General features: G+C 48.7%; 1 protein-coding gene across 1 annotated transcript in view; it reads right to left on the reverse strand.

Annotated features, from left to right (window-relative positions):
* LOC119110632 (glycine receptor subunit alpha-4) overlaps positions 1-18,699 on the reverse strand; it is a 50,755-nt gene that overhangs the window by 20,651 nt on the left and 11,405 nt on the right. Inside the window, exons 4-6 of the mRNA XM_037234534.1 lie at positions 5,398-5,544; positions 5,049-5,128; positions 789-871 (exon numbers count right to left, since the gene is read on the reverse strand). Of these exons, the coding sequence (XP_037090429.1) occupies positions 789-871; positions 5,049-5,128; positions 5,398-5,544 (310 nt within the window). The remainder of the gene's footprint in view (positions 1-788; positions 872-5,048; positions 5,129-5,397; positions 5,545-18,699) is intronic.

Consider the following 18,699-nt stretch of genomic DNA (forward strand, 5'->3'; position numbering starts at 1 on the left):
ACAGATGACGAATTTCTACTCATTTGCATTCGTCTGTGTTTGCGCCTTTCGGTATGTCTGGTGCTCGCGAACACGCACCGTTCGCGAACAGTTCGTAATCTGTTGGTAAACACAAATACATCATTGTTTGGTTTAGCGAGTGTGGTGATCGTGATTTGTATCGGCGCTTGTTGTGATTTTGGGACACCTAGCAGGTAAAATTTTAATGGTACCAGCTTTCCATGCAACTTTGCATGTTGTCACTAATACAATATTGACTGATTGAAAGGAAGATGTGGGACAGTTTCATATCATCCCTTGGGTTGAGTTATCATTCTTCTACAACTTGACACCAATTTTCCCAGCCTGCTATGTAATTCCCGCACCTAGAGAAATAACATAAAGAAAAATGTAAATATATTTTGGAACCTAGACACCAAGGAACTCTGAAACATATGATCGTCAAGTGTAGAATCCGGGTAAGTATAACACTGCCCACAAGTTTTGGGTAGCCCTCAATGAGCCAACAACACCACGAAATATACCAATGACGGCACACATATTAACAGTGGGAACACACCAGAAGATAACACTGATGACACTCATATGAATGGCGGGAACACACCAAAAGATACCACTGATGGCACTCATATGAATGGTGGGAACACACCAAAAGATACAAATGTTGGATGGAGTGATGAACTTGCATAAAACTACAAAGTGGAAGAAAGCATATGTTTGAAGATAATCGGTACACATCTGACTTCTGTTTGTTCTGCCACCCCACAGATACTCATACAAATACTCACACGTGGCAAGTTGAATACCGCACTGCTGTGTATCCAAAGGATAGTCCTCGAGCTTCATCTGACATGACAATGATAGTTTTAACCTGCAAGGAGGCAGCAGTCACTTCAAAATGTATGCCATAAATATTCGAGCGGGACCTGCATACAGGGTGGTCGACACGCCTTCGTCACTTCGTCCAAAATTACGCTATGATTGTGAAATAGGGCTGGCACACATTCTGGTGATTAATCAGTTCAACGGCGTTCGATGTCATATGTTGTGGCCAGTCGGGGACGCACTACGTCAGGTCAACATTAGCCCTGTTCCTGGCGGGAAGGAAGCAAATTTTGCTCTCGGGTGTTGTTGGTTTCCACGAAACAATTTCGAGCAGGTCTTTGAAATTTTCTGGCTCATTGCGCATTTATTTCGCATTAAAATGATGAGTACATGGCATGCGCAGGGGTGATTGCAGGGTTCAGTATTGCAAGGGACATACAGTGAAGTTTGGTTATCACGCCCAGATGGCAATCTTCCAGCGGTAATACATACTACCTTGGGTTTACAGGTATACGTGGTGCTTTCCGTAAATAAGACAACTGAAACATGACCATGGTGGTTGTAATAAAACAAGAGTAGCACGACAGAAGCGGTTTGGAGCTTCGAAAAAAGGGAGCGCTTTCAAACACCCCTTTTGTGTGAACTGAATTAAGTGCCATCAATGCAGATACAGAAAGTACACCTTTCGGTATCCAGATGCCAAGTTTTGCACTTTAGACAGCAATCAGCTATCCAAATGCAAATTGTTGTACTTTAAACAGCAATTACACTAGCAATGGATGCATGATGCGACAAAGACATGTTCCGCTTTCGCGTCAGGGGGTGCAAATGAGCGTAGCCACAAACACATGGCAGCACTTGGCTGATTTGAACGGAAAATGTAGGAAAGGTTTGCACATGTGGCGCTGGATGGAGGGAAGAAGGAGGGAAAGGACCATTTTGGCGCAAGGGCGCTTACTAGGATGGCGGTAAGCATTGTTCATATTATCTGGAACATGAAAGCCTACAATAGAATGATGCATGTCATTTTTCACCCGGAGTCGATAAATGGCTTACAATGATCAAACGGTGCGACAACTGGACTACTTCTGCACCTTTACGGCTCTGGTATGCGTGCCATATTCGATGACATTAGCCAGTGCACCGAATGGCTCCATCCATCGTCTTGCATCATCATCATCATTGGTCATCCATCATTGTCGGTCCGCGCCGTACGCCGATGCGTTACACGGTGTCGCCTCTGGGCGGCGCGGTAGCGGTAGCTGAAGCCGCCAGGGGTCTTGTCACACGACCTATGGTGCCTAACTGAGGAGATGGTCCCAATCGGCCTGCGCAGTCCCAACAGACCACGTGAATGAAGAGGTCGCAAAAACCATCCGCAAAACCGAATGCTCAGCTGACTTTGCCATCAGCCGAGCTAAGTTTTCCGTTCTGTTGATAAATACATAAATTTTTGTCCCAGCCGGTTTGCGATCCTGAACACATCAACAAATCCTAATATTGAGTCAACATGGCTGCAGGTGAAGCCAAGCCACTAGGCCTTACATGTCGGGTACCGCGAGCTACAGACACTCGTTTTGAACGTAAAAAACGTCGATGACCTGGCGAAAAGGCTTTCAAGGTTACGCAAAAATATGCTACTGGCGCAAAGGACATTGACCAGCTTTACACCCTCTTACAGGCCGTTGAGCATCACCGTACAAATAATCTTTCAGTAAAAAGGACGCCGTGATATAACTTTTCTTTTTTCTGCATAGCGTATAATTAATTGTTTTCGGATGTAAATGGGATGATATAAACGAACCAATTGATGTATCACATATGCAGGTAGGCACTGAGGCCCTGCATAACCAAGCGAGGTAGATGAGTGTGGTCTACTCTTTGTGATAACCGAATATTAACACCTGCAGTCTGCTATCATGTTTGAAGCTACAGGTTTCATAAATGCTGAGGAGCACAAAGATCTCAATGGCTTACCAATTTGGGTAACACGTCGAAAAAAATGCTGGTCTTGAGATTGGACTCTAACCCACTCGACACTGATATCCAGAAGGATCGATGGCAGTAAAGCTGCATTTTGCTTGGTCCTCTGGCGATCTTGAACAAACATGCCGCAGCTTTGTTTTACAACATTGTACAAGCCTGGATAAGACTGACTGCACCAATTGCTGTGTTATCTTAATGCTGTTCATATTACTACAGTAGGGATGTAAACGTCAATCAAACCAACATCAGCATAAAGCCGCTCGTCCTTCACGCATGTTGACGATCCTTTAACACGCGCTCGGGCGGGGATGACCCCCGGAAGGTTTTTCCAGAATGGTTTCCGAACAGCGCGGCGCAGCCACGCCAATTTTTTCCTAGCTGTAGACAGTTGAATAGCGGATCGTTTGGCATCAACAAGATGAACCTTGTAAGGTCGCTGACCTAGGCCAGGTCAAAATCAGGCCATGGTTTCAGCGTAGTCAATTTCTAAGGAATCGTTCAATCATATGCAACGGTGGAGTGTTAGACGAAGCCATACATCTCTAGGAGGCTTTCTTAGGTAACACACATATTGGATGAGTAAATCACGTTGACCTAAGGTCAGGTGTAAGGGTCAGACCACGGCCGAAACCAACCTGCTTTATTACTTTAGGGCTTGCTGCATGGGATAGTTTCTGATGTTCATTCCGAATTTATTGATAGCAGGAACTGCATTATGCATCTTCCATGGACTTCTTAGAGGTCAGAATAGGTCATTGACCTAAAATGACACAGGTCAGCATTTTTTACAAACATACTGCCTGGCGTATTTTTTGTCGCCTATTCAAATGCAAAACCCAGGACAGTCTTGTATAATTATGGTCACCATGACCTTAGCTGAGCATGTGACCTTTTGCTTGGGAGCAGTTCTCCGGGTTCTGGAGCACTTTGGAGACCAACCTGGAATTTAACCTTGTTTGACCTTATCTGACCCGAAGATCATGACCCCGGAACCTCAAACTTTGACCTAAATGAGTTCACGCACAGGTCAACACACTCTGTAAATGTGGCGTCTCTAGCTTTCTTAGTTCCCGAGATCTCAGGGGGGTCAAATTGACCACCCACCTGAGCGAAGGGCATCTAGCCGGCCACCTGGGCGCGTGTTAATACAAGTCTTTACCAAACATGTTGGAATCGATAGCATGGACGGCCTATGCTGCTCACAGGTATTAAACGCAGGTTTCTTGTCGACCTCGTACACAGGACATGCCGCGTATAATATTAACGGCAATAATTAGCTTCCTACGGGTAACAAGGGCGTTTGAATATTTTGGTTGTTCCGTGTTCTCGGCTGATCTATGTCACAGGATTTCACATCTATTTTGACACCAAAGCTATATCAACTCTAAGGCCAAGCACCACGGTTTTCTCTTTGCTGGAAACGAGCAGTGAATGCAAAATGCAGTCTTCAAAGTTATGCAGAATATACTGTCTCGTGCCATGGATTTTAAACATATGCTGTACAGCATATAGCTTCAGTGGGATGCAATAGCCCCGCCCACTTTATTGTCGAGGGGACTTTCCTTTGAACGAAAGGTACAAAAGCATAGCACATTTGAGCTTGGGCTGTAATGGCACGAGAACTTGCACCAAGCGGTCATTCGAAGCAACGTCTGGCTAACAATCCTAGCGGCACAGGCTAGCGTTGTCGCTCATGTGGCCCTTCCACACAAGTTATGTTCTCCCAAAACGTCAATGCTGTCGCACCCGCTTAGCAGATTTTGGACATTCAAAGAAACATGTCAAAAATGTGGTCTTTACATACACCTCAAGAAAAAGGCTCAATTTTTATAAAGCACAACAGGCATGTAAGGCCTCCACAGTTCCCATACAATGAACACATGCCTCGACAAAAACAAAGACAGACTTAGAATGTCTACGCAGCTCTGGAACACCCAATGCTGGACAAACCGAGCGCATACAAGCTCACGCCTGGTGCGAATCTTACCGCCATAAGAACGATAAGCTCAAAATTGATCTTGTCGGTAAAAAGCGTCGGAGAGATGAGCAGCATGAAGAAGTGGTGGTTGGTAGAGTGAGATGATTGCACTTGTTTCGAAAGATTAATATGATATCATTGAATCACACGATATTAAAAGTCGATAGTTTTCAGGTCGCCAAGAACTTTTGGTACACAAAACGAGAGCAGATGTATGTTGCTTCTCCCTGATGTCAAAAATGCACAATGACGAACATACCGAATGCTGTAGAAGACCGAACCATCTCGGTAAATCCTCATCAACACATTCGGCATTGTGACCTCGTGGTACTTCGCATCCTGAAATAGTCCCAGTAAAACAAGAGCGTTAAGGTCTGTGCGTACGTAAGAGCCCACGTTTCATACGAGCCTTTTTAACAAATACATTGTTACCCTGCTTTCATTTGAGCATGAATGACGTGACTGAAGCATTATTTATCATTTTACATTTTGTAGCTAGCAACCTATCGCACGCCAAAGCGAACACACCCACAAAGAATTCCGCTGCCCGCAACGACGCAAGGCGCAACCACACAACAAACACGCGTTCATCCCGACGCGTGGCGTACCTTCAGATTCAGGAAATAGAGGTCGGGCGTCCAGAGCTGATCGATCACGTGCTTCCTGCTGACGATCAGCATGTCGTTCTGGTCACCAGGTGAGCTGAGGCGTTCGTCCTGCCACTCCTGGCGCAGGTAGATGTCTAGCTCGTAGTCCTGTGGACAGACGGGGATCGGCCAGTGATGAGGCCACACCCGACATTAACACGCGCCCGTGTGACCGGCTAAATTCTTTACGCTGGGTTAGATGGTCAAGGGCAATTTTATTCCCGAACAGCATGACAGGCTTAGGCCCAATTGGGGAGCCCGTCGCAAACGATCTAGAATCGCACGAGTGCTTCCGTTTTCCTGCTCTGTGTCAGTCATGTAACACGGAAATGCTGCTCAGCAGTCGCTGTTTTACTAGTGATGGTTGTTTCAACGTTTTAGCGTCTGGGTTCGGTTCGCACGTACTGCCGGCCATCTCGGCTACCGTGACATCAGCGGGGTCACTCGTTCAATTGTAATGCTTAAGTCATCGGGTAAGCACTGTTGTTCCGTCTTCCTATCGGGCTTCTAAAAATCTATTGGGTACTCGTCGGTTCTTGGAGTATGTGACTGCCGGATCCCTGAATGCATCCAATAGAGATTTCATATTTCATATCCTACATCCCGTAGAAACTCCACAGACATTGTCTAACCTCATGACCACTTTTCCCTTCCTGAAGCTTTCCTCGGCCTGTTAGGGTCCCCGAACAACTGGAGTACTTTGTTGCAAACATTTTCAGGTTGTCAGCTTCACATCATCCTAACGATGTTACGGACATCTTGGGATTAGAAGGAGTTTCCAGAGAAATATGTGTTAATTCGTGGTGCTCTGCCCGCCAGGGCACCATTTGCACTTCGTGTCTTCTGTCATTTGGTAGCCCCCGGCTTTCTGGAACCACCTAATCTCCCTACGAGCCCTTTTTGTTGCCTGAAGTTGCTGGAACCTGGTGTTAATGCACCCATGAGTGTTCCCAAGGATCCCGAGCTGAGTGGGTCCCAATTTTCCTAGCATTAGAACTCGAGAGGTTTTGGGCTAGGAGTACATGAAGGCAGCATCTCGAGAGCAGAAAAATAATGCCAATTTCCAACACTTGGTCGGCATGATAAGGTTTTTTTGCAAAGCCAGAAGCGTAGAACAAACAAAAAATCAATTAGGCTGAAGAAAGTTAAAAGTGGATTTGTGATGTCAGTACCTGCTTCGCGCTCGTTGGGAAAAATCACTCCCGCCTTAATGAAAGCATTTCCAGCCGTTGGAGATTGACAATAGACGTGAATGTTGGCTTGGTATAAAACGGACTTGGTATGGTTGAGGGACCTAAACATCTGAAGCAAGTGAGTCCACACAAGTTTACCAGCACCGTGAATTTGTGTATACAGCTCTTTCATGTTTTTAGGAGATCTGATGGGGCGGGATTGCCCCCTCCCCTTCCCCCACGCACCCACCAGAGCGTGTCGCACCTCGTGTCGCACCCTCAGGCGTGAGTTAAGTTTAACTCCCCCCCCCCTAAGTTATCTCTTGAGAGTATTTGATATGTCTTTCACAATTTAGTGTTTTCCATTCGTCGTTTTCCAAGTTTTCCATTGAATGCTGGATGATAGCCTTTTTTGAAGGAAAAGCTCCATGTATACATACTCCCGCTTCCTTTTTCTGTCCTAAATTTCCCATTTTATTCCGTGAATATTCGGTATGGCCCCTGTTTGCTTGTTACATTTCCTGCACACAACATCAAAGCGATTTATGAACGCCGCTAAAGGACTGATATCGCCTTCCAAGACGCGAATTATAACTTCCGTCTTGATACACGGCCATTTTTCCTTGACCTAAAACGCGTTTTTGATGTTTATTTTTTGTCCTTCCCATTCAGTATGCGTGGCAGCTTCTCCAGGTATCTTCTGCCTCTGATTGCATAACACAGAGACATCTGTGTATGTATCCCCGGCATCTATGCATTTACTTTCATTTTAGTGGTGATATGCGTATTCACATTACGTATACAGTACTGGAGGTTCAGCTGCTGTGAGGTATGTGTAGAACTTAAAATTCAACCACCTTCTTTAATTCAACGTGATTGCGGTTTATCATCTATTTAGATCTTTTGCACAGCCGACGTGTGTTAAACCGTGACGGATGAATACGTCACAACCCGATCGCTGACCGCACGTGCTGGCCGAGGGCGTCGTGACGACACCATCCCTCCGTTGCAGCAGTTGGTGACCACCTGTGAGGAGTGATCACCCTCTGTGAGGTGGCCCCAGAGCCGTATTTCGAGAGCGGTCCTCGCCACGCGGGGTCGGGCACGCGCAGCTGTGATCTGCAGACGGACCCTTTGCAGGTGGTGGAGGATGAGCTCATTAACCTCCAGCCGCCGAAGCACGCGGCGGGCCTGGCGTTCCGCCAGCGAGTGTTATGAAGGTATGGTGTTCAGCATGACTGTACACATATTTTTTGCTCTTGCTGCCCTGAATATCCTGGCGTGTCCATGATTGCAAATGATTGTGGCTTCCAATACAATACAATTCAACGTACAATCCAACGTACAATTTCTCTTGAAAGTACGTGTGCGCAGTTGGAGACGAGGTTCAATGTGTCGTCGCGCCAGTCGTCGTAATACTGCCGAGTGTTGAGTGAGTGCCACTGTTAGCAGTAGTGTCGCTGTGAGACGCCTGCCGCGGCCTGGCGGCAGGTGTCTCACGTGAGTGGGTCGATAGGGTGCCGCACGATGGCCGCGGTGCTCGCCGCAGTGCTCGGCAGTAACCTAGACGTTACTGGCCTCGCCGTAACGGCGGGCCAGTAATGGGGAGGGCCGCAAGCCGCAGCGCTCGTTCAGGCGTCGCAGGGCGGGCCCGGCCGGCGGGCGGGGACCGTGCGACCGCGTGGTGTTCCTTCGCAGCCAGAGTATGGCCTGGCGTTGCGAGTTGACCAACACTGCATGTACCAGCATGTACCAGCATGTACCAGCATGCAAGTGATATCCATCTAACAGACGAAGAAGGTCTCATTTCAAAACGGTTGTCCGGTTTCTGTCAGTCTGCTCGTCTCAAAACGGTTTTCCTGTTTCTGTCCGCCAGTTTATTACGCTGCGGCACGATAGCGCTTGGTTATTGTGAAAGCCATACTGTTTTTCAAGATCTTAAAAACGCGATTCTGGTGATGAGCCTTTTGGTGATTGATCGTGGTAGAACAGCGATGTCGAGCAGTTGCATATCACTGGCATGCATGAACACGTCAGTTTACGGTTTCCCATGGGACTAGACTGCACCGGGCACGATGTAGCACTCGTTAGATATTGAAACTGTGCTGAGCTGCATCACAGGCGTCTGCAACGCTACAGCGGTGCCAGGTTAAACAAAACTTGCTCCTCGGGCTTCGCCATCAGCAAGCCGCACGCCACTAGGCCGCCGGAATGACGCGTGGTGAGTGGTCGGAAGGGCCGACAGATAAGCAATCAGCCTGGAGATATTTTGGCTGCCGCCGTTGCACCTCGTCATAACCACGTCATCACTGGCTGGCGATGGGCAGTTTGAAATATGGGCTTGGCTGCCATGCGGCAGCCCGGGCCACCTTACCGCATGGTCCCGCGGAAGGGTTCCATGATAGAGATACGGAGCTATCTGTTGTGAGAAAGAGGAGGGCTAAACTTGGAGCAATATTCTGCCATGTCATGGGTTGGGTCCCTGCCACTAGCTGTGCGATGCAACGGCGTTCCACCTGGCCGGGCTGCGGCGGGAGATCGGGGTTCAATAGTCTACGACTGGGCTGCACACATGCTTTCGAGAGGCTGCAAATGATGGGCAACGCAAATGGTGACACGCACTGATGCCAAGTGCCGAACCACAGCTTCAGACTGGAGCAGTCCGCTCCCAAATGGTGGCACGCACTGACGCCAAGTGCCGAACCACAGCTTCAGACTGGAGCAGTCCGCTTCCAAATGGTGGCAAGCACTGATGCCAAGTGCCGAAGCACAGCTTCAGACTGGAGCAGTCCGCTCCCAAATGGTGACACGCACTGACGCCAAGTGCCGAACCACAGCTTCAGACTGGAGCAGTCCGCTCCCAAATGGTGACACGCACTGATGCCAAGTGCCGAACCACAGCTTCAGACTGCAGCAGTCCGCTCCCAAATGGTGACACGCACTGACGCCAAGTGCCGAACCACAGCTTCAGACTGCAGCAGTCCGCTCCCAAATCCGCCTTGCCGATGCTATCAGCGATCCCGGTGTAGTGAGATTGGGAGTGACACAAACCCTTTTGGGTGTACTTAACGCATATCTATGATCATAAAGCCTGGGAGCCAAGTGCGAATCACACATGTGCCCAGTCGCCGCTCACGCCCCGCAGGTGTCCACCCGCGGGCTTCCTGTCGCCGGTCAATGACCTTCCGGCATCCCCGCTTCTGCGATTTACTGTGGTATTCACGTAACTGATGGGACCTTCCTGTGACGTCGGAACTAGTCAAGTGCATCTCATGGCTTCCTGTTTGCCGTCGTCCATTTGGGAGACTCGGAGTAGGGGTTCGCGACAGCGGGACTGAGTATTTCCGCACCTTCAGTAGTACTTCGTGCTAAAACGAAAAAAGCTATCGGCGCAGGACGCGTGACATTTTTGAGACGTCATATTTGCGGCCGTAAAACATAATGTTTTACCCAACATCATCGCCGATTTAAGCGCAGGTTTGTCTGTTGATTGATTGAGAGTCTTGAATAGTGTATGAGAGAGCACACCGTACATTTGCCCGTTAGCTGGCGCACACTTTTAAATGGTTCCGCATTATTCGGAATGCTACCATTTTGAGAGTGGTATAGCATCTCGCATAAAACAAGTCACACAGCGTTTTGCACCGCCGTGGTGGAGGCGCACAACCGCGACGTCACGTGACTGACAATCTTCGGAGCTGATCGCCGAGCCACCGCCTCCCGCGCCGACGTTTGGCAGTCATCCAGCTTCGCACCGTCCCGGGCAGGCCTCGACAACAGCGTCGGGTGCTGCGGACGTCATCAACACCGAGCCGCGTCCCAGCAGCGGTCGTAAACGTCCAAGGGTGCCTCAACAAGGGCTGTAAAAGTTACATGGCGGCAGCACCTGGGTGGCTTCTCTGGCGGATGAGGTGAAATTGGCCTTCTTTGAGCATTCTGCGATGCATTCTGGGCATACGATCGCAAATCCAAATAACCTAAAATCGACAAGACCAGAATTGAATGGGTTTGACCAGAGCTGGTGGTGCCGGGCAGTGCCGACGCTGCCGCGGGGGGGGGGGGGGCGGTTCCCTTCCCGGTGCACTGACGAGGAAGCCTGTGTGCATAGACGTAGGGAAACACTCCTGTACTGTCATCTCCTATTCTGCCATGTTACAGCCGACCTTGTCGGTGCTGTGATCCACCCGGCAGACGACTGGGAGCCCAAAAAAGATCCCCGGATCGGATCTTGAGATCCCATAAACATGGAACCCCACGGGATCCAGGGTCCACCCTTGGGATCCAGGCACATGTCTGCTGTCTGGTGTCGTGGTGCACATAAGTGCTATCGTGCGCAGAAAACAGAACCACCTGCCGGGATTGCTTTCTTTCACAGCAGTATGCGGTAGAAAATAGCATATAAATACATTAATGAGTAGTGATTTTGATCAATACATTGCCTGACGGCATAAAAAGCTATGGATCATTGGCGATCATCTTAAAAGTCAATATGGGGCATGGTTTTGAGCACCCGTTCTTCGGTTCACATATCGGATTACCCTTGGAAATAATGATAGCGCATGAAGAGATCCATGATCGGTTTGGGCGGCTCATAAGTTACCGCGTTCTAGCACCATTGCGACGCTGTCTCTCACACAATGGAATAGACGACAAGGTTAGATGCCGGGGCACACAAATGCCCACCTAGAACTTGGACTTTTCCCCAACCCACATATATTTTACAGAAAGGGACGATCGGAGCAACTACTAGGGACTTATCTATCTAAGCTTACCTCGGGAGTACGTAGTGACCTGATGACATCGATTACATTGTTTTATAGTGAGGGCATGGGCGGTTCAATTCTCCAAGCTGAGATGAGAGGAGAATTAATTTGCACTTATATTCGAACAGAGGCAATTAGCGTCCACAACCACGTACATTGCAACAATTAGTTCCTCAGATGGAGCACCAAACTTGGTGCCGTTATCATTTTGATACTAAGACTGGGAAGCTGATGACGCTGCAAGGACGACGCTGTGTGCAACTCGTTCACTGTATTGTGATAGCTGAATTCAGACCTTATCATACTTTTGCCAAGTTGCGTGAGGCTCGTGACTGCCATGGTATCCCAAACGGAATTATTAATGGACTTCTACATGTCCTATTTTGAGACAATATGTTCTCACCAGCCAGTAACTGCTATCTGTCTGGAGCAGTACCAAAGGCAACAACGGGACACCTTCTGTCTATTGTCGTCCTGGAGAGTGTCCTCGGCAGGCCTCGCTGCCTTCTAAAAACATTGCGAGACCTATTGGCTGAACATAATTAAACCAGCTATACACATCCAAGCATTTCTTTGGCAAACACTGTCGAATGGTACTGTACCGTATTGCTGTTCTCATGAGGTTGCTCCATTCAAATGTAGGTTTTTGGAAAACAGACGCCTGCTGCCAATCACTTGACTTAACAACTTTTAACAGATGCACAGCGCTTTGAGACGGTGGTAAGTTGTCACCAAAATCTCAAAATGTTGAATGCAGCACAAGTAAGCTTTGTTCGGCGTTTTACTCCAGTTGCCAAAAGCAAGCTGATATTTAGAAAACATTCCATGCATTGAGACGTACGGCAACATTTCGTAATTGGTATTTGGTAATGAGTGCCACGGTGGTCTTAGGAGCTTAAATCGGCGCCACAACATACTCAAGTGTGGCACGTCTTTACCTTGCCTGACGATGCGGACCTGAAGGCATCCCATGGCTGCATGCAGCGTCGTCAGCCGGTAGCTGCCTGCTGCGATGCTCGCCGCCGCATCGTGCGGTGGCCTGACCGGTAATTTCGTGCTTCGCTTCGGCTCTCGGTTCGCACAAGCGCAACAAATGCGTGCACCTCAAGCGCAGCGTGTTTTCCACCTGAAGCCCCCAGACTGCCTGTATCCCGTCCGCATGCCTGCACGGGCCGGCAGCTACCCGATTTTGTGGAATGTTTTCGTTCGATCGGTCTTGTCATGGGTCGGCCGAGTTTGTTTGGTTATTTGAATTCAAGGCATTTCGGTCAGTAACGACCATTTCAGGGTTATGGAGTAGAGGAGAATGGATAACGGTGGGGCAGAGCGTCATGCACCTGGGGACCCAACCGCCGAGACTAAGCCCGTACGGGTGACCCCTCTGCGGGGTGTGCGCTTAGCGTTCGGACGGGCCCTCACCAGGGGCCCTTCGGCCCACTCGTGGCTGGCGCGTGCAGCCTGCCCCGGACAGGTAGGGCGTCGCGAGGATGCAGGGTAAAGGAAGAAGGAGGGTTACGGGATGAATTTCGGTCGATTCGGCGGCGACCCGTCCCGCGGCAAGGGAAGGCTGCAGCGACGCAAGGTTACGCCCAACAGGACATATAGCTTAACGAATTTATGTTCTCGGATTCTCGGTTGGACGCATTTTCGGCCCAGTCGTCAGCCCCAACGCACTATAAGCCAGTTGTTCTAGAAGCCATTCTGACCTCTCTGAGCAGCTACATCCATGGCCCTGAAATGTTGTCATGGCTGGGCCGGGTAGCATGTCCTCGTACCCTCCCGAGCGTCATCCAGCCGGCCCCTCGCGCGGGCGCACGGCTCTGCAGACACACCCGGAATCAGGGGTCCGAGCCTTCGGCAGCTGGCTCACAACGGCTCACAACGGCACGCTGCCAGGACTGCTGCCTATAACGGGACCTCTCCGGACCAAAAAGTGGCCGAGCCTTAGCCCACGCTTCCCTTTGCATTGGACGAATATCGGTCCGCCAAGCCTTCGCCCCAAGCTAGGGATGATTCAACTTGAAATGGTGCGGCTGGTCACTGACGCATGCGCGTAGCGAAGCGGCACACTTGTACTGCAGAGCGTGGGCGCAATGCCTATGACGCACGACGCGATGACGCAGAAATACGGGTGGTGCGTGCAGCAAAGCCAGTCACGTGGTGCCGGCAAAGAAAAACTAACAGGCTGCGTGAAAGATGCACCACTAAACGTTTCACAACGTCAGACACTAACGATCTGTTTACACAGACGCGCTTCTATTTGCACGCAGGTTGGACGGGCGCACGACGCGTGTCAAAATCCGGTGACGTGGGAAGAGGAATAAGACCTTTCCTGTATTAGGCATATAAGCAGCTTTCTCACCCAGCTATGGAGCGTGTCGGAAACAGGAAAAGTAACCGGGAAAATTGCCTATACAGTGCAATGAAAAGTGCGTGTCATTCAAGGCTGATAAAGGGAATAGAAAACGTAACACGTGCCCAGGCGTGCTCATACTGCGAGCCAGTTCGGCGCGTTTTAGACAGCTCTCATGATGCAAATGTCCGCTAAAATATTCATCCGGTCGCAAGTATGCGGCCGCACGTACAGTGACTGATAAGGAAACTGCCATGCGTCAGTTGAGTGACTCGAGACAGCCGCCCGGGGTTGACGGTGCGACCGGAGAGCCCTTCTCTCGCCCCCCCCCCCCCCCCCCCCCCCCCCACACCCACGGAAATACATCGGAGCCATGGGCAAGCTTAAAACCATCTCATCATTCCAATTGATTTTTTATCGAAGCGCGGGGCACACCGCTCCTCATCCTGTCATCCTGTCATCCTGTCATCCTGTCATCCTGTCATCCATGTCATCCATGTCAACAGCATCACATCTCAAGGACACCTGGACGAGCTTGCTCTCTTCACCACATATAACGACATTGACATCTTGCTTCCGACTGAAACCAAACTTGACTCACAGGTCCATCCTAGCTTGTACAATTTACACAATTACCACAACCCAATGACAGCACAGGACTCGACATGGAAGGGGAGTAGCAGCGTACTTTAAATCAACACTCCCAGCAAAGAGACTACCTTATCTCGAACCGGAGGGAGTTGGATGGGTTTGGTCCCTCACCAAAATCAAATCAGAAGTTATTATGGTTTGCTGTGTGCATGCCACACCCAATCTTTCTAGCAGTCAACTGACAGTTTTTAGGTATCCTGTCAGACAGTGTTGGCATGGCACAAACGTACAACCCCGCATCGATATTGATGCTAGGAGATTTTAATGCAGGTAATAACTATCTAACTAAGGCTTACTCTACTAAACACAGTGATATATTTCCATTTCAAGTCAGTCTGAAACACACAGTTGAATCACTCAACCTGACACAACACACTGATCAGCCAACACGCATTACACAAGACACAGCCAACTTACGAGACTTAATACTGACCTTGAACACAAACATTATTGCCGGCAATGGGGTTCTCCCCCCCCCCCCCCCCTCCCCTTTCACTAATACATCACATTCCTACCTTTGTCATTATCAAGGTTGCATCGCCACCCGTAAGGGCATCAGCCAAACAAGTATGGGAATACATAAACATGGGTGCAGACAAACTTTCACAACTTCTGATAAAAACAGACTGCGACAGAGTACTTGATCATGACATAGACACAGCGACAAATAAATTCACGCGGACCATGCTCGCAGCAGCTGCTAAAGGCATCCCAACAAAGAAAATCAGAATGAGAAACAGTGACAAACCTTGGGTCGATGCTGCAATAAAGAAGAGATTAGAAGAGACAGACCTTTCAGACCTCCTCAGAGGTATATGCTGATGACAACAGGGACCGCTAACGACAACAAAGCGATTTCACCACATGCATGACGACAGATTTCACCAGCAATTTCACCACATGCAACAGACGACTTAAGAACAATCACTCGCAGCATCAAGCAAACAACCTCTTGCATACAAAGCAAAAACCACACAAGTTCCATCGCATTTTTAAACAAATGATAGAACGGACACGAGCTGAGACAGTGCCACCGCTCTTAGGACCTGATTCAACCCCATTGACAGAAGACTTAAAGCTAACCTACTATAAAGCTAACCTACTATGTGACTTTTTTGCCAGACAATCACAACTCGCAGCTGACGACCTACCTGTCCCCGAGACCGCGCTTGCGGATCCACCACCCACGTTAGATGGCATAACCATTACAGAGGATGAACTACTGAGCGCACTCAACACTCTCGATCCAAAAAAATCATGCGGTTCTGACAATCTTCCGGCAAAATATTAAAACGACCGCCATATTGATAAAGACTCCACCCACCAACCTATTCAACATGTCACTAAGCCAAGGTATTTTTCCTTCCACCTGGAAAGAAGCAAAGGTTTATCCCATTTTCAAAAACAAAGGGTCAAGCTCGGATCGTACTAACTACAGACCAATCAGTTTACCTCCTTGTGTGTCAAAATTTTTTGAAAGAATTACGTTTAATAATACCTATCAACACCTAACTGAGAATGGGCTGCTCTCTGAGAGGCAAAGTGCATACCGTCCAAAACATAGAGCGCAAACTCAGCTGGTATATATAATCAACAATATTTAAGCAGCTTTGGACCGAGGTAATGACTTAACAGCCATTTACTTGGACACTAGTAAATATTTTAACAAGATATGGCATGAGGGCCTCCCACTCAAGTGCAAAAATTATTGTGGTTTGTCAGGACCTCTCCTAAACTGGCTTGAATCGTATCTCTCAGACCGTAAGCAGATAGTTAAGGATGGCAACAGTTTCAGCACGGCTAGGACCATACATGCTGGGTGTCCCCAGGGGTCTGTTCTGGGACCTCTCCTTGCGCTTATACATCTTAACAACCCAGCCGACAAAACTGATGACGTAATAATGATGACGTAATAATAATGACGTATTGTTCTTTGCCGACGATACTACGCTATGCACAGCTCACTCATACGTCCCAGTCACTGTACAAGCGGCACTCAAACACGACTTACATATCATTCAAGAGTTTGGCAAAGACTGGCTCATCACGTTCAACGCCACGTAAACAATTCAACAAACATTTACCAACAGAAACACACGTAATCCACCGCAGCTGGCATTTGATGGCCAACGAATTCCTTCCGTTACAAGGCACAAACTCCCTGGCCTGACGATGTCTACTTATCCAATTTATCTGATTATACAACGAATTAAATATTTATTAATAATATAATAAGTATTAAATCAGTATACAACAAAATACTGATTTATCAGCACGTTAATGACACCATCTCCGAAATCAGTAGAGCCCTTGGCCTCTCTACCCACTATCGCGACCTCTCCCTCGGCATATCCTCAACTACATATATACAACTTACATTCTTCCTTTATTTGATTATTGTGACGTGGTATACAACGGACTTGTGACAACCAGCGACTCCCCTAGACTTGACAGATTACAGTACAGAGCAGCAAGACTAATCACCGGTGCACTCCACAGAACACACGTCCGCGCGCTGTTGGACGATTTGGGACGGAACACTCTCAAATCACGAAGAAACATGCGCAAACTGACACTGTTCCACACCCTCATACACAACCAACACCTGCTGCCAACAAACGTCACTGCACTTCTACCTGACACACGAGCACTTGCAACAGGACGCCCACTACGCAATGCAATGACACTCACATTACCACCGAACAAAACCTCAACATGCCAAAAAATCCTATATTTCATCAACTACGAGAAGATGGAACCAGCTCTCGCTTGAGGTGCCATCCCTCCAGTCCTCACGTTCCTTCAGTCGGGACATTTACCGGCTCTGCGGTGTGGCCGTGCCTCCGGTGTGTCACAGCTTTGGATCCATGCGTGGTAACATCCCAAATACTAGGCTGAGATTGGGAATGTCAGACCTGAATGCCCACCTGTTCGGAACTCAAAATCCAAATACATCTAGTCCCTCTTGCTTATGTGGCTATCCATATGAAGACCCTAAACACTTTGTACTTAACTATCCTCGCTATCATGAAATCCGAATTTTAATGCTACGTAAAAGAGATCGCATCATTCCAAACCTTTCTGAGCTCACTCACAACGAGCGACTAAGTATCTTTCTCAGAGGTAACGGTTTACAGGATCGCAATGGGCAGCACATGGCAAAAATTTTCCAAGCACTTCTTTTTTTGACCAAGCGATTCGCCTAGACGCTTTCAGCGGGCGCGGTCAGCAGACGGGCCACTGGGTGGCGTTGCCGGGCCGGACGTCCGCCGTCGGCCCGGCAGTATGTGCGAGACGGTTTATGTGTAGACCGGGGTGGCGGCGGGCGCCTGGCCCGTGTCGGCTTACGGATCGGGCGAGTGGGCGGCGTGTCGTGGGTTCTCTGCCGGCGATGACCATACCTTGTTATTGCTAGGAGAGGCGCTCAGATTTAAGCGTTCCGCTTATGCACCAATCCACTTTTCATGTTATGTACCGCTTAATGTCCATAATCGAAAGTAAACATCAAATCAGATCAAATCAAATCAGTCTCTTTACGGAGCACCGGCTGCTGTGGTGACCACATTAGAACACAAGGGCCATACAGAACAGACGGGATACCCGTCCTCAGACCCGTCGTACCCGTCCTCAGACCCGTCGTACCCGTCCTCCTGCGTGAAGGCCGAGGACGCGAAGTGCTTGACCATTTCACTACCTTACTCCTCTCTTCGACAATGAAAATGGTAGACTTTTGCCGCAAAAAGATGCTGCTGGGCAAGCGGTCACAGCGAGACAAGATGGCTGATGTCTGCTTCACCTTAATGAAGGTTCGTGCTGTTTTCTGATAGATTTCCAACTTCGGCGCAAGCCTTATCCGTAAATAATGCGCAGCATCTTAAACATTTTAATTTCCTGACATCATTTACCAAACAAGAAATAGTGACTATCACGATGCCTCGATAATGCATCGCATACCTATCTATCCATCAACACCATATCACAGAAAAATCCCGCCATGTTGGCTATGAATATACATGGCATCAATATACACTTGTGGTATACCCCACCCACCCGCACACAATTCTCTCACGTCACCGTTGCATTACGTGCTCTCAGTCGAGAAACGCAGTAGATCAAATCGCAAATCAACTGGGCTGAAAGGACGTTGGCTCACCAGACATGCAACGTTTGGCGTTGAGGGCCGTGTTGCAGCCATACGCTCTCTCTACTCCTCCTTCTCCTCCTCTTCCTCCTCCTCCCCCTCCTCCTCATCCTCATCATCATCATCATACGCTCATCATCTACTTTAAGGTGCGTGTACTGTCCATTATGTTTTCTGCTCGAA

Source organism: Pollicipes pollicipes, unplaced genomic scaffold (assembly GCF_011947565.3).
Source record: "Pollicipes pollicipes isolate AB1234 unplaced genomic scaffold, Ppol_2.1 Scaffold_7231;HRSCAF=8579_pilon_pilon_pilon, whole genome shotgun sequence".
NCBI classification, from domain to species: Eukaryota; Metazoa; Arthropoda; class Thecostraca; order Pollicipedomorpha; family Pollicipedidae; genus Pollicipes; species Pollicipes pollicipes.